Source organism: Colobus angolensis, unplaced genomic scaffold (genome assembly GCF_000951035.1).
Source record: "Colobus angolensis palliatus isolate OR3802 unplaced genomic scaffold, Cang.pa_1.0 Scaffold29, whole genome shotgun sequence".
NCBI lineage: Eukaryota > Metazoa > Chordata > Mammalia > Primates > Cercopithecidae > Colobus > Colobus angolensis.
The window spans coordinates 7248498-7272163 of record NW_012116154.1 but is presented as its reverse complement, the minus strand read 5'-3'; the positions used below and the strand labels follow the sequence as shown (position 1 = coordinate 7272163).

Sequence of the window (23666 nt, the reverse complement as noted above, 5' to 3'; positions counted from 1 at the left end):
AAATTAACATACACCATGCCCAGTAAGAAAATTAAGTATTAAGAAATTACTCAAATTTCATGAAATAAATATTTTTGCATGTTTTGTGATTATTCAGGTCACTTTTACAAGGTGTTTTATATAGTGGCTAATGAATTAGACAATATGGAAAAGTAGGAAGATAACTTTAAATGGCCTATAAGAGAAAAATCACCACAAACAACAAAAAGGTGGATCACCCAAGCTTTCCTATACTAGCACGAATACAAAATGTTTACAAATAGCTTACCTGAAACTCCTATAGGGAGTGATTATTTCAAAAGACTGTTTCACAGTTCGGTCCACTTGTTTTACATTTGCTACATTCATAGGAATTATGGTAATACCAAGTCCACTCTTAAAATCCTAGTTTGGAGAAAAACATAAAAAACTATAAAGAAACAAAAAAAAGATTTTGAAAGTATAATTATGTTTTCTAAATTTCAATAAATTCTACCAAATTTTACTACAAAATCTGTCTCACTTTAGGTAACCACTCTCAATACATAGTAGCACTGGGCCATCGTAAGCTTTACAGCCAGCCTATTTACAGCATATGGGATTTCTTTGACGTGAAAGATACATTGACTAGGCCACAGACACTGAACTAGACATGCTTTGCTTTTGAAAGCAGGCACAATATTCACCTTTATCCATTCATTAAAGGAAGCTAAATACTAACTACCTCTTACTATATGTCAAGCAGTTTCCTAGGTGGAAATGATACTAGGAGGTTAGCATCATTACTAGTTATGTAAAAAGATGGGAAAACTGAGGCACAATGGAAGAAGGTTACATGGAAAGTGCAGCTACTTGTATGTGGTAGAAAAGATTTCGAGCCAAATCTGTTTGATTGCTCTTTCCTTGTTTTACTATCTTAGATTACCTTTGCTGTTTGTCATTATTTTTCTCTTCATTTACTCTCAAACAAAAGCATTACTTGTCTTATGAGGTATACAATTTTACCTCATTTCCAATATTTTATTGCTTTTATCTCCCTTCAGTCAGATTCCCAAAAAACTCCTCTAATGCTACTTTGGTATAAAAACTGCCATTTGTTCAAAATCTATAGTTACTACGTTCAACTTGTCTCATGAAAATTCAAAATTGTTCAAAAGGCTACAACAGACTCTGCATTCTAAAAGCATTAAAGTTTGCAATGTATCGTCTACCCATATGGATTTCAGAATGTGATTTATCAATTAAATAATCTCCACACTTTACAAAACAATATGTACATCCAAAAAAGAATGACCTACTTGAATAAATTCAGACTAAATGTGTTCTGAATTCCTAAATTATGACTAAAGAAAAGTAGCAATATTAAAGGCAAAATACAAAAAGAAAAAAATACTGGCCAATTTTCAGTAAGGACACTTGTTAGAGACTATAAAAGAAGAAAGAAGCCACTCATCTGCCTCTTCTCTTTGTCTCTCCTGCTATAGATGCCAAAAGTAAAAGAAGTATATTCTCCACTCCCCTATACTTAGAAGTGACCATGTGTTGTAGTTTCCTTCAATAAAATTTAAACAACTCCTGGTAGAATGGAGGGGGAGGGGCCGAACAGCCTTGGAAGAAGAAAGCCTTTCCGCCCTTGCCTTTCCATCTTCAGGGGAAGTAACTGCTAGAAGCACAGAAGCCATTTTAGAACTTCACAGTCCTAGAAAAGGGAAGACTGAGGACAAATTCTTAGGCTCTAAGGATGCCAAAGTGAGGACAAGAATAGGGAAAACCCTGTTCTCTGGTAGTACCAACTCTTACTGCCTACACCACGGGATTTGTTAAAACAAATCTCCATCTAGTGAAGCTCTTCTTCAGGTTTTTGTCATTTAGTACTAATGTGTTCCCGACTTACAAAGTAAGTGGAAAAAAATCATTCTATAACAAATGCCCCCCAACTTGTAAAAGCATCCAGAGTTTCCAGATGCAAATTGTGGGAAAGCCTCTCTTACATTTTTAATATATAAGGTTTTTAGTTAGAATAAGGAAATGACTCATTTAGAAAACAAATCAACTGATTTTTTTTTTTTTTTTTTTTTTTTTTTGATGTTTTACTATATGGCTCACTTTACTAGGGGAAACTAGCCAGAAACTGAAAATCAGTGATATAAAAGAAAATATGCAGAAAAATGCTGAGTGCTGTAAAATAATTAGAATGGGAGTGCCACACTTCCACTTTGTATACTAAGCCCACTTAATGAAAAATAGCACTTAACATGATCTCTATGGAAGGAAGAAAATCAAGCTTTTCTAATCAGCTGCATTTTAATAAGTTTCAGCCTATTGGCACAGGGTTATACTTGATTCTTAATTTTTTTTAATTCCCCAATTATCCACAGCTATGCTCCTGCTGGATCACATACCCATTGGATAAACTCCCAATGCATGTGATTGGGAACTCAAGCTCTCTTTCACAAGTGAAGAAATTAAGTAAGGTAGGAGTAGCAAGATAAGATATTTTTAAAACAGCTTTTCGATGGCTCACCTTGATACTGGAATAAACTTTAGAATAAATAAATAAACTCTAGAATAAATACTTGGACTGCATGTCCTTCAAACAATTCTCCATAATGAGATATTTGACAAAAACTGTGTATCAGATCACTCCAGGTTATATTCTCTGATGGGGGCCTCGCCTGCAAGTCCTGTATGTTACTAAGGGCACACATAATACCCTGACCATCATACTAGCAGATAGTAAGAATGACATCCTTTTATGGAAACTGATGAGCCTCATCAAGGCTCCTGCATGAATAGATGCTGCTCATCTCCACAGCAAATCATAAAATGTCTACATATAAAGCCGTACTTTCTGTTAAAATAAGGGAGTGCTAGCTGGTCAACACCCCAAATTTCTCCCAAACAAGGCAAAGATGAATTTTTTTTTTTTTTTTTTTGAGACAGAGTCTTGCTCTGTTGCCCAGGCTAGAGTGCAATGGCACGATCTCAGCTCACTGCAACCTCAGCCTCCCAGGTTCAAGCGATTCCCCTGCCTTAGCGTCCCGAGTAGCTGGGACTACAGGAATGTGCCACCATGCCCAGCTAACTTTTTTTGTATTTCAGTAGAGATGGGGTTTCACCATGTTGGCCAGTATGGTCTCGATTTCCTGACCTCCTGATCTGCCCGCCTTGGCCTCCCAAAGTGCTGGGATTATAGGCGTGAGCCACCGCACTACCTACTTAACAGCTGCTTGCCATGGTCATATGGTTTTGAGTAATTAGAGTATCTACAGAACTGACCAGCATAAACTGACTGTAAAATATACATTAGAGTAACAAAGTAAATGTTAGTGCTCTTGAGAGCTATCATATATGAAACAACTTCATTTTCTGTTAAAAGTTGTGGACATTAATTAAGCCATTATTTTCACAGTATTTAGACAGTATTTAGAACATGTTTAGAATACTTCTCTATTCTCATCCCTAGATACTCATAAAAATTACCTATGGTGATCTCTCCCTCCCACCAAGAGACCCTGATTCCATGAATCTGGGGGCAGAACCTAAGAATGTTTAATTTCCAAAAACAAAAGTACAACCTCACGGCTTTTATATGTGGCCAATGACAAGAAACACTGATTTAGATAGCAGAATCATTATGCAACTAGTTTAGACAGTATAAGTACGCAATATGTAACTGTCAAGACATAAATACTCCTCGCTTTGACCAGGCACTGTGGCTCACACCTTAATCCCAACACTTTGGGAGGCCCAGGTGAGAGGATTGCTTGAGGCCGGGAGTTCAAGACCAGCCTGAGCATCATAGTGACACCCTGTCTCTACAAACGAAAACCAAAAAGACTCAATTTTATCTGCTTCTGTAGAATGCATGCAATCAGAATATACAAAAACCATTTGAAATAATTAAGACTATCAATCTGAAATAAGCAGGCCAGAACAGGATGACACATTGGATTGCTGAGATCCTATTTGTGCTTGGTGGCAATCCCTCTGTTAATGTCCAGAGGTGTTAAAAGCATCCGTCTTCATTAAGCATATAGCATGGACTCTATAATTGGTTTAATATCTATTTGTGTATGCTATGAAGTTTACAAACAGCTATGAACTCTTGTTTGATTTCCTAGTTCTGTGAAGTAAGCAGAGCAGATACAGTCATTTGTTAATGGGAAAATAGTCTTGGCAAAGCAAAGCAGTGCTTAGTAAGTACCTAGTTGTCCCAGAAACTGTGCTTAGTCCTTGGGCTGCACAAAAGCATAAGTCTGGGTATCTGCCTTAGGGAAGTTTTTGGTGTAAAAATGAGATAACAGAAAAATGCAAAAATGCAGTAAGTGTTATTAAAAAAAAAAAAAAAAAAGCCTGGTGGTAGGCATACTGAATCCAACCCACAAGAGAGAGTTATCTTCCTAACAGGCCTTCCAAAGGTTGTGACATTTGACTGGCCAAAGGACAAAACCCAGACCAGGTTTCTTATTCAGGTATTCCTCTCTCGCTTGTTCACTTATTTGCAAAATAGGGATAACAGTAGTACCTACAGCATCACTTTCGTGAGGGTTAAATTAATGCAATAAAAATGCTTAAAAGAATGCCTGGAATGCAGTAAGTGCTACACAGGACTAGCTAACTTTTGTTATTATTATTTTTATTTTATACCTTTTGAATTTGAAGCCAACTGAACATAGTATCTATTTAAAACTTAATTACAAAAAAATATGTCCTGTCCAAAAATAACTAGCAGGCATAAATTTTTAAAAATAGAATGCAATGTGAATGGTAAATGTTCAACTAAATTAAAAATAAATTGCCCATTAACAACAATCTGATTGTGAGCTTTATTCTTATTAAGAAAAATAGGCATGAGACAGGGATAAGCCAAACTATCAACTTTTAAAATGCTATAAACTGGATTGAAAAAAACAGTAGCACAAAAATTCAGTGGGTGGAGTTTTAGTATTATAGAAAGTAGAAGGCTGAAAATAGATTCTGAAGTAAGCAATATTTTAAATTGAATTTGCTGTAATAGAATGTAGGATGTCAAGAATCATGACTCCCACTAAAGTAACAATGGCTAGGCTTGGCTTCGCAGATCTGGCCACTGCAAGGGTGGTACAACGGCCAGGTGAGCCCTGCAGGTCAGACCTAGGGAGAATCGAAGCTGAGCCAATTACTGGCTGCTTGATCATTGGCAAGTTATTTAGTTTATGTAGACCTCAGTTTCCTCATTTATGAAAATAGTCAGGTCTACCTTACATTATATTATTATAAGAGTAAATAAAGCAACATAAATTAAGGGTCTGATACACCCACTTAATTTTTCCTTTGAGGGTTCTAAAAGCAGAATTTATCTTCAATATAAATATTTCCATTTTTTAATAATTACAGAAAGTATTCATACCAATGATTCCATATTAAACATTCAGATAGAATTAATGGTAAATACCAAGATACTGAAATAGGTTATTCATATGAATTTGTAGCAACACAACCTGGCAAAAACTACATTTTTAAAACTACATAGTGAAAGAGCAAAATACAAAACTGACTCCTAAACAGAAAAATAAGGAAGGGTTTGTTAACCCCAAATCTGCTGAAATTTCAAACCTATTTTTGGAATTACTGGATGCCAGGTTTCCATGCCAGGAATTTAAGAACTCGGTGCTTAAACGTTTGTTGAAAACAGATGTGGCATTGTATGACACTGGCACCAGCTTTCCTGGGAAACACCAGATGCAGAGTTTGGCCAGATACAGAACCCAGAGAATCTGAGGCCACCACCTCCATCCTGCTGCTCCTTTCTGTGCCACACAACCCGTCGCCCTATGAGGTCTATTTAAATTCTATTAGAGTTTCACTCCCATGCCAGAACACCAGGGAACATTATGTTGGGGGGAATGAGGGAGGATGAGTCTCTTGTTATACCCTGATTTGAAAATGTTTAATCAAGTGAGTTTATGTAGTTAAAACCTCAATGCCACAATTATCATCAAATGGATACCAAACCCACCAAGGAAGACATCTGGTTTCAATGAATTCATTAATATTAACATGATACTTAAAAAAGTATCAAGAGAAGAAGGGAGACTGGCTGACAGGACAACAGAACAAATGGAAACCAACGCCAGTTGTCTTAAATCTTCCTCATGTCCACTTGCAGAGATTCCTTTCAACTAGCAATACCACTTATTTAAGAATTCACATATTTAAATATATGTCCATATTTGATTACCTTATTTAAACTTTAAAAAATTCTGACTTACACACTATACCTCTATCATTTCAGGATAAATAATTTACAAAATAATTTTTGTTCCAGAATACAGAAGCTCTATTAGCTTTGAACTGATTTAAAAACACTTTAGTTACAGAAACAAAATTTCTACAAAACAAAAACTGACAAATGAAAAGCAAAATAGTTCAGAAAAAAATTGTAGAAAATATGAAGATTCATGTCTCTCTTATATAAAGAGCATAAAGTAATTAGCAAGAAAGCCATAAGATCCCTATAAATAAATGGACAAAGAAGATGAAGAGACAATTTGAGAAAAAATCATTTTAAAAGAGAATTGGAGGAAAAATAAAACTCTCCTGTCAAAAAAAAAGAGGTATAAATGATCATTAATTCAACAAGTTCACCCTACCTATGCTTACTGAGTGCTAGCTTATTGCCTGAGGATACAGCAGTGAATAAAGTAAATATTCACACTGTCGATTTGGGAATATAAAAATGATAAATCTCACACTTCTCAGGTTATAATGTAACTGGATGCCTATCACACAGCTGTAGCATTTTCAATGTAAACTACTCTTGAGGAAGGGGTCATAGGATTCTTGCCAATAATCATCATCGTCATCATGATCAGAAAGGAAGTCAAGGCTACATATTGAAGGTTACCAGAAACCTCATTGATTTATTTAACACTATGTGTTACCCCAACAGGAAGGCCCAGAAAGCAGAGATCTTGTGGGTTACCACTGTACCCCTCATGTCTAGAGCAGTGCCCAGAAATGAGAAAATGCCCCTACATGTGTCACGTGGATGAATGAATCCAGAAACATGGTCACTATAGTGTAACCTATACAAACCCAATTACACAGGTCATTTTATACAATGCTGAAATAATATGAAAAAAACTGTCATATTATAACACATTGCAGGCATCCAAAACATAAGCAGAGATAAGGAATGGGAGAAAATGTGCAAAAATTAAAGCAGAATGCAGTTGTGAAATGGTGCTAAATATTTAAGGGATTACATTTAATTTATGTGATATTAGCACCCCATTGTTTTGTAGCATGGTAATTAGGTAAAGAATCTGAGTGTCAGTTTCTACTATGCCATTTTCCACCCTAACAAATGTTTTTACAAATATTTTCATAGTTATTTCCACTTCATCTTAAAGTCTAAAGATAGGCTTTAAGTTGTTTTAAAGAAAACAACTGAGAGCAGTGTTTTACAATGTGTGTTTTTTGGCTTATCCATTACAGAATCACCTGTGGTGCTTTTTGTGAATTCAGATTCTACAACTCATTTCCAGAAATTCTGAATTAACAAATCTGAAATGAGCTCAGAAATCTTGAATTTTAACTTGCAACTTAAGTAATGGCCTTAGAGATAGAAATTCATCTCCCTTCCTCACATGATGCCATTTAAACCTAAAGAGACTAACTTAATTACCTGAGCCAATTAATAGTAGAACAAGAATAAAAACCCATAACTGCAACCTCCCAGTCCAATCTTCTTTGCAATAAATGAGATTCCTCTTTAATAACTCCTCAACATTTGCTGTAATAGCTACCCTTCTACCTCTAGCCACTGTCTGTTTATTCTCTCTGGAGTAACTGCCAAAGTAAATTAGTAAAACTATGTTTAAATTAGAGGCAAGAAAAATAAAAATAGTTTCTATGTTAGGGTGGTATAGGTCAACTTCATTTTTTTTAATTCTATTCATGCTATTACGTGGGTGATAAATCCCATTTTATTTTTTTTTTTTATTTATTTATTTTTTTGAGACGGAGTCTTGCTCTGTCGCCCGGCCTGGAGTGCAGTGGCCGGATCTCAGCTCACTGCAGGCTCCGCCTACCGGGTTTACGCCATTCTCCTGCCTCAGCCTCCCAAGTAGCTGGGACTACAGGCGCCCGCCACCTCGCCCGGCTAGTTTTTTGTATTTTTTAGTAGAGACGGGGTTTCACAGTGTTAGCCAGGATGGTCTCGATCTCCTGACCTCGTGATCCGCCCGTCTCGGCCTCCCAAAGTGCTGGGATTACAGGCTTGAGCCACCGCGCCCGGCGATAAATCCCATTTTAAAATAAAAATAATTAAGCCTTGTTGCATGTCACTAAATTAAATCCAACACAAATTAAGATACAGAGGTTCAAATCTAACATCACTTACATTTTTATGATAAATATATTCATTTCACCATCTTTAAAAAAATACACAAGATTACTGTGTGTGTGTGTGTGTCTGTATAAAACTTTTCGAAGTTGAATCAAACCATCTTAGGATTGTTTAGTGCTTTTCCTAAAACACAGGTTGTTGCCCTCACTGGCAGAAAGCCCTCTGACCCATTACTCAGCATATCACCAGGTTCTTCACATGTGCTCCATCAAAGGAGAAAACCAATGGGCAACTTTCCTCTGGGGAAAAAGATATATGCCAGGATGCAAAAACAGATGAAAAGGGAATGGTATGCCAGGGTCTGAACGTGGATGGCCTTCCTTATTGACTCATTCTTGAGTCAACTAGTTCTTTAAGACTGACTAAAGACCAAGTCCCTTAAGACCTGAATCCATGTGATATGATGCAATTGAACACACACACATATACACAAATAGTATACATTTAAAGATGTGTGTGTGTGCATATATATATGTTAATGCATAGAAAAAACCTTGTATACAAGCATAAAAAAATGTTTACTTATCAAAAGATGGAGAGGGGTTGAGCCTTAACGCTTTAATTTTTAAGGAGAATATACTCATTACTCATGTACATGGAAACGCTTCTAATGCACTGACTTCATTAGATGCCCTTTTTTTGCACCTCTCTGTAACTCCTGTACAACCTATTATTGCACTGACCTCACCATCCAACATATGTTCTGGTCTTGACTTTTCCTCTTGGAAGACAAGACTTGTGTCCTTCTTCTCAGTAAACCCATCATTTTTAGTGTGCCTGACATGGTATACAATGTTTATTGAAGGCATACCCTGAAACTCCTGGACAACTAAATTATTCAGTGAAAGAATCCTTAGGCTGTTTCTAAAATTTCCCAAGTCTGAAAATTTATCTTCAATCTAGACTTTAAAAAGGCAGTTTGTAGAGTGGTTAAGAAGGTAGACTTAGAGTTATACAGCTCCAGTTTTAAATCCAACTCTGCATTATAAACTGTAATTCCTAGACTTATTACTTAATCCTCATTTTCCTCATCTACAAAACACAGACAAAAAATGTCTTCCTCCTACATTTGTGGTGAAGATTAAAAGGAAATGTCTACAAATTAATTACCATTGTACGTGGTACTCAGCAAATAGTATTCATTACGCTTTTCACACTCAATTCCTAATACTAAAGCAATAATTTCATGTACATTTTCACTAATCAGAAAGTGTTAATAAAACTTTTTAAATATCTATCGTATTCCTAGAGAATAACAGAAACTCAGACAGTTTAATGTGAGCAATGAAATTAATCATACGAACTCTATGCAAGTCTATCAAATCTTGCTATCAGGTCTATGCAAGTGTAAACTGAATACCTCAATTAATTTGGAAGAGTAACTTCCATACTGATACATGCAAAATATGCATTTTAAACCTCCATTCCAATAAGAAAAGTTGCAATCATCTTATTTTGTAGACTGAAATGTTCATATTCAATTTGTACACATTATTAAGCTATTCTTGAGGAATATACTAACTACCCACATTATTAATAAGCCGAGAGTGCTCGATGATGCCTTCAACTTTAATTGGCTAAGATATCTTCTCCAAAATATTCAATGCGTAAGTTCACACTAAAGTTCAGAGGATGCCTATAGTTAATTGTTCTGAAACTACTATTTCTTTTGATATTCCTATTTTTCTTATAAAAATAGTCAGCATTTATATTCCAACTTACTATAACCCATAATAAGGTATCATAAAATGAGTTCATCTTAGGTCAGCTAACTAAAGTGCACAGTTCAACTCCACAATTATTAAGCATCTAATATATTCTAGGCTGAAAGGTTTTAAAAGGAGTTATTCCAACAAAAAGGGTAAAGAATTATATATTATACATATTAAAAACATATACATATTAAAAACAAAGGATGTTAGAAAAAAGTCTACGGAATGAAATGAAGCTAACAGGATTTGTTAAAATTTTAGTTTACCATCAGACTCATCAAAACATTTAAATACTCTATTGAGTCCTTTGATATTAATCAAATTTAGTAAACCAATAATTTGAATTGATTTTATTTATGTAGATGTGATATGTGTGTATAGGTAGATGTACGTATGTATGTGCACTTGAATTTGTACTTATATGGATGTGTGTGTGTATATGTATATGTATGTGTGTGTGTATATATATCTCTCACATACATCTGCTCAAAATAAAACAGACCAATATTCTGAAAACTCAAGCAAATATGTTACCTGTGTTTACCCTACAATTATCTATCAAAAATAAAAGGGTGCAGAATGGGTCCTATTTCATCATCAGCTGTAATGGTTCATTGATCCTTAATTGTTCTCTCATGTAGTTGTATAATGTTATTTCAACCAAATAATATTTTTCAAAACTTATTTTCAATAATTTTACTTCCTCAATACCATAAAAGGTGATGTCCAGTTTCAAGTTTGATGTAGATACTTTCTTGCTGGTGGAGACACCAAGAAAATTCAACAAAATCACTATTTCTTTGGTATATTTAGTAGAGTACACAATGCCAAAACAAGACTCTATAAGTAAAATCACTAATAATTCTTCTAAACAAAACATAGTTGTTACTACAATAAAATAGCAGCAATTTGCAATGACTATAACAGAGCTCACCTGTTCGTTTTTGCAAAGCCACACACTGTTTCCACTTAACACAGTAAAAATTTTTGCCTTATAGCCTCTCAATTCAAGATATCCATATTTCTCAGGTGTAACAACTCCTTGAGACTGTGAGGTAAGGGATTGTGATTTCAGTGCATTTAATAGTATGCTGATCCAGTCATTTCTCTCCTCTGAAAATAAAGACAGGAGAAAATACATAAATCCATATATAAGTTACATAGATATAGAAATGTCAAGAAGAAATCCACGCTCTTTGCAACACATAAGTGACAGATTCTTTCCACAACTACAATCTAAATGTTATTGTAAACAGACCAATGACTCAATTCTTTGAGGGAAAAGGAGTAACACTATCCAGTTTTTGTGAAATGAGTTCCATTGGCTTTACTTGAGAGTTTATTAGAAGTGCAAAATCTCAGGCCCTACTCCAGACCTGATGAATCACAGGCTGTATTTTCAAAAGAACTACAGATGCTCCTTATCCCTTTTAATATCTGAGAAGCCCTCTTTTAGATCATTCATTAGATTAGATTTTCTTTTAATAGAAGAATGTGATATTGCTACCCAATAATTAACAGCTTTTATGTTTCAAGTCAGTTACTCAAAGACCCCAAAAATCCTACTTTCAAACAATCATTTGGAACCCACTCGAGTATACCTGCTTCAGTGTCACTTCCCCATTCCACTCTCAACACAGTAATTAACAATAGCATTTCACCTGGCAAATTAAAATTTGGTTCTCCTACTCCTTCCACAAAAGCTAAGCGACCTTCAATTATGAACAATGCACTGTGTTACAGGCATAGGAATTCGATCTAGTCCCCAAGGAGCATTTAAAGCTATAAGTCAAGCAAGATTTGAACACATAATGGAACACAGTAGTATAAATGTCATATAAATGGTATCAAATAATATATGAATCAATTGAGATAAGTGATTTCCTGAAGGTCATATAGCAAGTTAGCTTTAAAATAAGCAGAATCAAATGTTTTAACTCTCAAACAACTTTTCTTGGAACCATGGGGGTAAAAAAGAGGTACATGTGGTAGATCTTGAGAATGAAGAGCAATTCAAAAGACAAAACTGGAATTTGGAAGAGGGAAGATAATAGGATTCTGAGCAGAGGTCACTATAAGAACAAAGGCAGAAAAACCAACATCCATTCAGGGATAATTTATCAATGAATATATTTACAATTCTGAACTCACACGGAAATTATGGGAATATGACCAGAGAATTCATACTGCCTGTTTAGGAATGTTGTCTTTATTACAAATGAAAACCATTTCAGCATTCTTAGCAATAAAAAGACATTATGATAATACAAACAATGACAGGTAGACCACACTGGAAGCCTGAAGCTCAGGAACCAGGCAATGGAGACTTAAAATACTGTGAAAATGGAAACAAAATGACTTACAAGGAATTAAGGCATTTAGGACAGTGAAAAAAATTAGTTGTACAAACATGATGGGTGTTGATAAGAAAAACAAATTACTTAGAATGAAAGGTAACATGGCATCAGAAATTGGCCAGGCAAAGGAGAATCCAATTAGTTAACAGAACAATCTCAGGTTTTCAGTGCCGTGCCATGAGCATCCAGGCAGACTGATAGCACTATGTGAACAACAGTAACCTGTACATGAGAAGACCCATGGAAATGAATAAACATGAAGTGTAAAAGGGGAAGAAACTGGCAAACCTTGAGGTACAACTATATCTATAAGGCTGGAAATTGGGCTACCAGAACATAGGGAGAAGTAGTTGTCAAAGCAAAAGGAAATAAAGCAAAACATACTGAATCACAGGTAGTAAAAGCTTTCACAGGATGAAGGAAGAAGAGAAAGCAGAGCCCAGTTTGGGAAATGGGACAGTTTCTCAGATCCTTCTCAGACAGGTCTGCCCAGTGACTTAATTGTGGATTGAAATAAGTCACCATATTAAACTTACTCATATTTAAACATGAATCCAAAGTTATTTCATAATGAGTCTTACTTTTTCAATTATAATTGTTCTTGTTCACCTTCAAAACTAATAAAAACAGTTGATTGTGTCTTTAATGACCAAAGTCAAAATGTTTATTTATAAACTTATTCAATAGTGCGTTATTGCAGGTGTCACATAATCTTCCAGGAATTGGTGCTTGATAGCTGGGTGTGGTGTCCCACACCTGTAATTCCAGCACTGTGGGAAGCTAAGAGGGGAGGATCATTTGAGGTCAGGAGCTCAAGACCAGTCTGGCCAACATGGTGAAACCCAGTCTACACTAACAACACACACAGAAAACTAGCTGGGCATGGTGGCAGGTGCCTGTAAGCCAAGCAACTCGGGACGCTGAGGCATGAGAATCGCTTGAGCCTAGAAGACTAAGGTTGCAGTAAGCCCAGATCGTGCCACTGCACTCCAGCCTGGGCAACAAGAGCGAAACTTCGTCTCAAAAAAAAAAAAAAGAGTTCCTGCTTGTTGCAATATATCAGGATGAAATATTTATCAAATGTCCCTAGTATTGTTATACATCCTAAACTAAAAGACATTAAAATATTCAAGTAGCTAAGTCAATGTCAATATGCAGCAGCTATTCTACATTTTTCCATCTGCATAAACAGATCCAGATTGCACTACAATAACTTATTACATTTTCAGTTACAGCAACAGACCTTCCACTTAACTTGGTTATTACTCGTGATCATTAGTTTCACACAAGATATTCCTGCCGAGTAAATGGTACATAATGGTTGTTTGTTTGTTTCTTTATTTGTGCTAATCCATATAAACCACTGTGTTTGAAATGTAGGTCATAATTTAATGAGTTGGGCCTAAGTGTCTATGGCTTTTAGATTACTGCTAGCATATATTTCAGTTTCTCAGGAATTAATTTAAAACTGGCAATTGCACCTGTTGGAATTATGCTTACTTTGCCTGAATCTCAACACATAGCCTAGAAGAATTATCTAGCTCCTGAGGGCCTCAGTTACTGAGAGGAAGTAAACAATCAAGACGAAGAACAGGAATTAATAGTAACATTCAGTTTATTCTGAATTACCCATGCCAATGGAAAGAAACAACGGAACAGATAATCCAAATACAATAAAATAGATTACAAGTGTCATCTGTAATCAGCCATACAATGTGTGCATCCTGAGATATGGGGGAATATGCTTTGATAAGTCACAACATTCCAAACCAAATAATGATTTCCTGTTGGACAAGAGTCTAGGGCAAACTTAGATACTGTGCTAGCTTTTGCTTGTTCTTCAAACCAAGATACTTCTTATTCTTTCCAATAACAAATATCTATTGAGTGTCTATCTTGATCTTAGCACTGTGCTAAGCACCATTTCTTCAGGAAACAAGCTCTGACCTAGATATGACTTGTCTTTAAGAATAGCATTCCAGGCTGGACAAAAAGAAAGGGAGGGGAGAAAACAAAGAATAAGTGTTGAAATTGCCATTTTTTTGTGATTATGCTAGAATGTAAATAAAATACAATAGCAAATTTCTAAAACCTCAAATCAGTTCTTGATGGTTTGAGGAATGGCAGCTTAGAGCATAAGAACAATAATAATAAAAAAAGAGGTTTAAGAAAAATTGAGACAATATTCTCTGGACTATTGGGTTTAGCAGTAGGCATACTCCTTAGTAACAAGGGATTGGTTACACTAGAGATTACTACATAAGGGCCATGCAAAACATCAACAACATTATCTAATAAAGTTTAGCTGGACCTTTACTTTTGATATGATAATATGATCTAACTAAAGTTTCCTCAATGAAATTCCTGATCAATATCAGAGAAGGAAGTAGTGCCTGCACATAAGGATTGTTCTTCAAATTGATAACCACTCACTCGTACAAATATTCACTAAGCCTACTATGTTCCAAAACCTATTCTGAATACCAGGAATGGAACAGTGAACAAGACTGACCATGACCTTACTCTCCTGGAAGTTTACACGCTAGTGAAAGGAGGAAGGCAATATAAACTTAAATATACATTACAAAGTGGCAAGTGCAATTGGTAACATAAACACAAGATGAGGGGCCCAGGGAGTGTTATTTTGTACAAGATACATAAAAAGCCTCAGAAGAAGGGGATGGTTAACCAAAAACCTAAAGGAAGAGGAAGTAAAGAAGCAGGTCCCAGCTGAGGAGCAGGCAGAGGAAGAGCATTCCAGGATCAGGTGAACATGTAACAAGGCCCTGAGACAAAAGCAGATTTGGTATATTCAAGGAACAGAAGGCCTCTGTAGGTGAACCAACCATAGTACAGGAGAAAGGGAACAGAAAAAGATAGGACAGAAAGACCAAAGCCAGATCATGCAGGGGTTTTTGGACATCATAAGTACTTTTTACTCTCAGTAAGACGCAGAAACCGGCTGGGCGCAGTGGCTCACTCCTGTAATCCCAGAACTTTGGAAGGCCAAGGCGGGCAGATCACAAGGTCAGGAGATGGAGACTATCCTGGCTAACATGGTGAAAACCTCATCTCTACTAAAAATACAAAAAATTAGCTGGGCGTGGTGGCACACACCTGTAGTCCCAGCTACTTGGGAGGCTGAGGTAGAAGAATCACTTGAACCTGAGAGTGGAGGTTGCAGTGAGCCACAATCGTACCACTGCACTCCAGCCTGTGGGACAGAGCGAGACTCCATTTCAAAGGGAGGGAAAAAAAGAAAAGATGCAGAATCCATGGAGCATGTAAAGTGAACTGACATGATTTGACTTTCTTACTGAATAATTGCTCTGACAAATACAGGAAAAATATGACAACAGTTGATCATGAGAGATGATTAAAACAATCCTGATAGCAGTGGAGTTGTTGAGAATTGGTCAGCATCTAAACACACTTTCAAAGTCAAACTGACAAGATTTGCTGATGGACTAAATGTGAAGTGAGAAGAAAAAGATTCAAGAATAACTCCACACTTCATGGCCTAAGCACCTGAGGCTTCTATTTGCTGAGATGAGGAAGATTACAAGGGAAAAAGTCTGGCTGAGCGGGTGGAAATGGGAATTTTGATACATTAAGTGTGAGGTGCTACTAGGCAGCCATGTTGACATGTCAAGTAGGCTGCCGGATATGACCGTGGAGTACAGGAACAGGTCAGAGACGGAGACACATATTTGACATCAGTCACCCTAAAACCAAGAGATCGCCTTCAAAAACAGACTTGGGGCCCCACAATTGAATATTTTAAACAGAATTTGGAGTCCTAGCAAGTTCCTAAAATACATTATGTCAGAAACTTCCAGAATATCATGAAGTCTTCAAAGGAAACACTTAGCAAATCATCATTAATGAGATTAAGGAGGGTGAGTAAGTAAAGGGATAGTAAATGTTTCATGCCTTGCTTATAAAAACACTGATGATTTCAAAAGAGGTAAGAGTCTGCTTGCCCAAAACAACTAAGGGGAGGGGGGCATTTATATGTTCTTCTAAAAAATGTTTTAATTAAAACAAAGACTTTTCCATATCAGTATCAGAGCTGCCATTGGATGACTGTATGATGTTGTCTAAAAGCAGAATTGAGAGACACCAACAGGGTCTAGAATCTGCTAAGGTGGAGAGAAGCACAGGGCCTGCAGGTGAGCACCAGTTCTGAAAATGGCCTTGGAAAGGGAATGCCCGCTCAAAATTCTTAAGCTCTCTTCTAACCATGAGAATTGTGCACTCAAAACATCATGAGTGTTTTGAAGTATCATATCTCCATGTGTGACTACAGGTGCAAAGGAATACAGACTGACTGGAGAGATCAATAGCTGTTATGACCCACAGACCAATTCCAGTGACTCTGCTTCAGAACAACAGGAGTCAGACCAAATTTTGTACTTGGGGAAGTGTTCTTTTTAAATGTTATTATTTCAATAAAATTCACTTGCAACAAAGAGAAGAACAATATTTCATTAGGAAATTGGTGGTGGTGGTGGGGAGGGAATAGAAGCCTTAGAAAACTTGCAGGGAAAAGATTCCAAACTATATATATTCCAAACTATAATCCTGTCTTAGTAACACCAGGGGGTGATGCAGCAGTTTAGATATAATAACACTGGTCAGGGAAAACAAAGAATAGCTGTTGTAGATAGGTCAAAGCCTTCTCACCAAAAATAAAGAATTTGTATCTGTTAAGATGCCAAAACTTTCTCCTTTTTGTTCTAAACTTTGATTTTGCTTCTTCCCTCAATCAAAATAGACTTTAATTTAGCTTAAAGTTCATTAAGCCAAAGTCCTTAAGCCACTATAGTTGATCTACCAATTCCCACAAAATAAAAATAATCAACCATTTGTATACATGGAAGGAAAAAAGATCACTTAATAAAACATATTTAGTATACTGTTGAAAGTTCCATACGACATATAGATACATAAACATATACATATATATGTACACACACCTCCACACACATTTATTTTTAAAATCATGAGTTGTTACTATGTAAAAATAACTTTCAACCAAAATAACTCATTCAGTAATTCCATGGTTTCAAAAATTAAAGACCTACAACTTATTTTAAAAACAATAAATTTATACCAAAGTTAAGGAAATTTTTATACTGTCCTAAGTTTATATAACAAAGATGAACTATACACCACAGAAGGATTTATCTGTCAATTGTGAACATGCAACTTTTAAACATGTGTGGGTTGGTACACTCTACTTAAATAAAACGTGTCTGTTTAACTTAGTAAATATGGCTAAACAGATTTTCATACAAGTTGGAAGCTTTATTTAGTATGTCTATCTTAAAATGCAGGCTATGTAGCAGTGTGAAATTTATTTGGAGAGGCCAAGAGAAAAGTGATAAGCACCTCAAAGAAACAGGCACCTTTCACGGTGGTGGAAACCAAACCATAAGGAAAGACTGCCAGGATAGTCATTCAAGAGAAGCAATGCCACGTGCTTCAAGAAATACAGTAAGAGAAAAACTGTGATTTCAAATGGAAGTCCCATATCAATCACAACTGTGGAAAATTTTCTGAATTTCAGGCAGTAATTCACAAAAAGTGGCTCCTCATACATGCAGGTAATTCTAGGTAAAATGCTTGAGGGCAGGGGTTTGCAAACTTTTCCTTTGAAAAATCAAATAGTAAACATTTTAGGCTTTACTGGCCTCAGTCTGTGCCACAACTACTCAGTGATACCACTGAGTGAGAATGAATGAGAAATGAATGAATGACAGTGGTTGTTATCTAACAAGACTTCATTTACAAAAACAGGCACTGAGCCAGGTTAAGGCTGCAGATCTGTTTGCTGACCCCTACTCTGGGACTCTAGCTTTAGTTCAACATTATTTTTAAATACCAAGTAAGAAACTTTTGTTTATGCTACATCTATACACTATGTACATAGATAGGTATGTTTCACAACACAACACCTACTGTAGGCAATGCACTTTGATATTTATTATTTTCTGTTTGGGGTTTGTCTTTTTATTGAGGGAGAGTGTTTCTGGTGACATCATAAACCACTAAGTTGATTTCAGGAATCCACGGTTTGAACCATGCTGCTCCAGTATGAAGGCCTGCTGGAATGTACCCATTTGCTGAGTACCCCAAGAAACAATGGAAACGTTTTAGTGGTATATAATATTTACTGACTGCTTTTTATGTGCTATGCACTGACATACGTGCCAGGAATCTAGCAGTTTAAAATAAAGAAAATGTTGCCCCATAATAGTTAATACTGTAGTCATTTCCAACTGGTGGTAAACACTCTAATCTGTAAAAATAGGATAATAATGGCCAGGCACAATGGCTCATGCCTGTAATCCCAGCACTTTAGGAGGCCAAGGCGGTCAGATCACCTGAAGTCAGGAATTCGAGACCAACCTGACCAACATGGTGAAACCCTGTCTCTACTAAATACAAAAAAAAATTAACTGGGCGTGGTGATGCATGCCTGTAGTCCCAGGTACTTGGGAGGCTGAGCCAGCAGAATCGCTTGAACTCACGAGGCGGAGGTTGCAGTGAGCCGAGATTGCACCATTGCACTCAAGCCGGGGCAACAAGAGTGAAACTCTGTCTCAAAAAAATAAAGGATAATAATTGTAATACTACCTACATTATAAGACTGTTGTGAACATGAAGAATTAGCAAAGTGTCTGGCACATATCAGGTATTCAGTCAATTTCCCATACCATTATTATTCAAATAATTAAAGCACCAAGAAGTACTTCTAAAAATCAGGTTGAATTATATATCTATTCCTAAATAAAAGTTGTCCATCAGTTAAAATCATAATTCTTAATGAGATGGTATTACCTAAATTACTAAAACTAGTAAATTTATAGTAATGATATATTATGATAATCAAATAAAATACACAACAGAGAACTTTTAACTTCTCTGGCTCCTCTCCCACCCTTATTCAAACAAAATTCAGAAAAGATTTCTCTATACACATTTAAACTCAATCCAGAAAACATGTGCCATCTTTGGGATCAGCTTTTACCATCAAGTGTCCCATAGATTATGTAGATGAAAAGAATTCAAGAAATAGAAAAGATGCTCCTAAATCTACAATAGAATGATTACTGTGCCTGTGCAGTCAGCTAAAGCAGGGGTCCCCAAATCCCAGGCCATGGACTTGTACCATTACATGGTCTGTTAGGAACAGGGCCACACAGCAGGAGGTGAGCAGCAGGCAAGCCAGCGAAGCTTCATCTGCACCTACAGCCACTCCCCACCACTGGCATTACTGCCTGAGCTCCACCTCCTGTCAGATCACCGGTGGCACTAGATTCTCACAGGAGTACAAACTCTACCGTAAAATATGCACGCAGGGAATCTAGGTTGCGTGCTCCTTATGAGAGTCTAATGCCTGACGATCTGTCACTGTCTCCCATCTCCCCCAGATGGGGCCATCTAGTTGCAAGAAAACAAGCTCAGGGATCCCACTGATTCTACATCATGGTGAGTTGTATAAGTATTTCGTTATATACAATGTAATAATAATAGAATTAAAACACACAATAAATGTAATGTGCTTCAATCGTCCAGGAACCATCTCCCCACAACCAGTTCATGGAAAAGCTGTCTTCCACGAAACCAGTCCCTGGTGTAAAAAAGTGACTCCCTCATAAGGGAGTCACTGAGCTAAAGCCTGCCATAAATGTCCATAAAACCAACTAATAGTTAGAAAAATTGTTTTTGCATATCAAATAACCATTTTGCATTATTAAAACAACATCTCAAAGGCTAGCTCCATGAAAGCAGAGAATTTTGTCCACTTTTTTTCACAACTGTATACCCAGAACGTATGAGTCCTCAGCACACAATAGCTTCTCACTAAATATTTGTTGCATGAAAGAGAAAACAAATAACTTGTCAACTTATTTATGTTTTAACATTATGCATTTGAAAAATTAATTTTAAAATGTAAATTATCAAAAAGTAATATATTTAAAGGTTTCTTGACATTCCTAGTCTAACTGGTTTATTAATATGATTAGTCATAAATTAATGTAAGTATTTCATGGGGATAAAACAATAATCTTACCTTCTTTTTCTACTCTAAAAACAAAAGTTCTTTGTGTTGTAACAACTTCAAATTTGTTGTCTCCTTGAACTCGTACTGTTGATATAGCAGAAAGGGGAATTATTCCTTTTGAATACATCTCCTGTATTGGTTAGAAAAAAAGAGAAGACATATGAAAATGAAATTCTCTTGATCTTATCAAAAAGGAATGGCACACTATTTACAGCTGCTTCTCTTTCATAATTTCAATCCAAGTTTTTTAAATGACATACAAATAATACGTCCGCTCATACTCTCAAGTAATACCCAAGAAAAGAAACTATTAAATGTCCCCTTCTTTGAAGTGAGATGTCTTTTCAAATTTCTCTTCATCTGGAATTAAAAGAGAAAGAATCAAATACAAGCAATCCTACTAGACTAGCAATACAGAGTTCCAAAAACCAGCAGCATGTTCTTTAAAACCATCTGCTCAATATGATTTTATGGTGTTTGCAGGCATCTGCTGGCCACAACAGGTACTGTAACTGAACCATTTTAAAACAAGTCTGTTACATATTAGGAACCAAAATATATCTTAAACACATACTGGGTTTTCTAAATTAACCATGTTACTCAAAGCTCTGACGATGAGCATCTCAACCTCACACTGAATCATTTTAATGTTTACTCTCCAACGAAAAAAGAATAAAAAAGACAGATTTGTCTGTTTCCAAACAGCATATAAGTATTACAAATTTTGTTTAAAAAAAAAAGGTCATTCTTAGGACTTTGATAACTTTTTATCCATCTTCATTTTCCTGGACCCTCTAAAATCATGTCGTGGTAACTACTGCACATCAACTCTTGATATTTTCTGGGTCTCGTGTTGGAAAGAAAATTCAGAGTGCTTATACTTTCAAGGAGCCTCAAAATGAAAAGCCAGCTAACGCAATGAGAGAAGAGTTTAAAACTGAGTAAAAACTAAGGGATATAAAAGTACAAAGATGGAAAATCTCAATTCTGCTTAAAGGCTGTGAAGGATATCTTTACAAACATGGTGGTATTTAACCCTGACTTTTAAAAAAACCTTAATTTTAAGCAGATAGACAAGTGTGTGGGAGGCATTCTGGTCAAAAAGACCGAATAATGGAGGCGTAAAGCAGAGAAATAAGAGGACAACAATGTAGAGTCAAAAGACAGGAGACTGATAATGCATACCAAGGCCACATTATGGAAGGTCTGGAATATTAGAAGAGTTTGGATACATCCTCAAGGGATTTCTTTTTCTCTTCCCTTCCACAGCATTATCCTTGGAACCCACACTTTTGAGCAGGTCCCAGATATAACTGTTTCGGAAAAAAAGCAAACCATTCCATGCAGGAAGCAAGTATTAAGTTTAATATTTCTCCTAGCCATAAACTCCTGCCTTAGCAATTGGTAAGGGACAGTCATCATTAGCATCATGGAATTCTACCAGAAGGATATCCTCTTCTGCTATTTAAGGAGATACACTATATCATCATGGCATTATCTCTGAGTATTTTTTAAAGTTTCTTCTCCTTCACTAGCTCTGTTACAGTCTCCCATCCCTGACTTTATTTATCCATCAAAATCCTATCCATTCTTTAATGTAACCTTAAATACGAATGCAATGAAGGCTCTCCTATGTCCTCCCACGCAGCCAAAACTGAGTATGGTATATGAGCTGTGATTCAGGAAGATGAATGGGCAACCTTATACAGAAAAGACAGAAGGATGTCAAGAAATAAGCACTCAGTAAACAACTTATTTCTTCTCCTTTTTACTTTATCTTCTCTCCCTATAAAAATCCCTTTCCACTATTTTTTTAATTTTTTTTTTTTTTTTGAGACCCAGTCTCGCTCTGTCGCCCACGCTGGAGTGCAGTGGCTGGATCTCAGCTCACTGCAAGCTCCGCCTCCCAGGTTTACGCCATTCTCCTGCCTCAGCCTCCTGAGTAGCTGGGACTACAGGCGCCTGCCACCTCGCCCGGCTACTTTTTTGTATTTTTTAGTAGAGACGGGGTTTCACCGTGTTAGCCAGGATGGTCTCGATCTCCTGACCTCGTGATCCGCCCGTCTCGGCCTCCCAAAGTGCTGGGATTACAGGCTTGAGCCACCGCGCCCGGCCTTTTTAAAATTTTTTAAATTAACACATAATAATTGTTCATATTTATGGGATACATGGTGACGTTATGATACAGTGATGTCGTGATACATATAAAGTGTAATGATCAGATCAGGTAATAGGCATATCCACCATCTCAAATATTCATCATCTCTCTGTGTTGGAAACATTCAAAATCCTCCTTATGGCTATTTGAAACTATATTAAATTAGTGTTAACTACAGTTATCCTACAGTGCTATAGAACACTAGGACTTATTCCTCCTCTCTAGCTGTAAGTTTCTACCCTTTACAAATCTCTCCCTATGCCCTCCTTCTTCCTACCCTTCACAGCCTCTAGTATCCTCTGTACTACTTTTTACTTTGGTAAGATTCACTTTGAAAAAAGCTTCCTCATGAGTGAGAATATATACTGTTTAACTTCTGTTCCTGGTTTATTTCACTTAATATAACGTCTTCCAGCTCTACCAACTTTATTCAGAGTAATCTAAAATTTCTCTCTTCCTTTCTTACCTATTCATTTCACTCAATTTCACTGCCATATTTCAAGTAATCAATAGTTTATGTAACTATCTCATATGTACCACAAACTTTAAAACTGAATTTACTTTCAGCTGAAGACTTACGCTCTCTTTATACCTGTCCATTAAAATATCAACTCTTCTAGTCCATCTGAAATAGAATGACGTCATCTTTGACCTTTGCTGGTTCCTTTGCACCCACGTAACTTGCATTCTCCCCACATCTAGAATCAAATTCCTCCCCACCACTCACCAACTCTGAATTACTGTCACATTGGTTTTCTTGAGGTTTCCTGAATATATCACATTTCTACCCAAGCCAGTGCCTTTGCATACACTGTTTGCTCTGCAAGGAATTGTTTTCACACCCATCTGCACATACTTACTGCCTCCTCCTCCTTCATATTTCAGCATAAATATATCCTCTGAAGAAAGCCTCTCTGACCAACACAATCTCTCAGGCCCCTCATCCTCGCAGATAACCCTAATTTAAGCTAACAGCAACCTGAATTTTTCC

At 36.4% G+C, this 23666-nt stretch overlaps 1 protein-coding gene across 1 annotated transcript in view; it reads right to left on the bottom strand.

Moving 5' to 3' along the window:
• The window catches only part of ARAP2 (ArfGAP with RhoGAP domain, ankyrin repeat and PH domain 2), a 165170-nt gene that overhangs the window by 100227 nt on the left and 41277 nt on the right, over positions 1–23666 (bottom strand). The window contains exons 7-9 of the mRNA XM_011949140.1: positions 20527–20647; positions 11021–11199; positions 269–384 (exon numbers count right to left, since the gene is read on the bottom strand). Coding sequence (XP_011804530.1) covers positions 269–384; positions 11021–11199; positions 20527–20647 — 416 coding nt within the window. The remainder of the gene's footprint in view (positions 1–268; positions 385–11020; positions 11200–20526; positions 20648–23666) is intronic.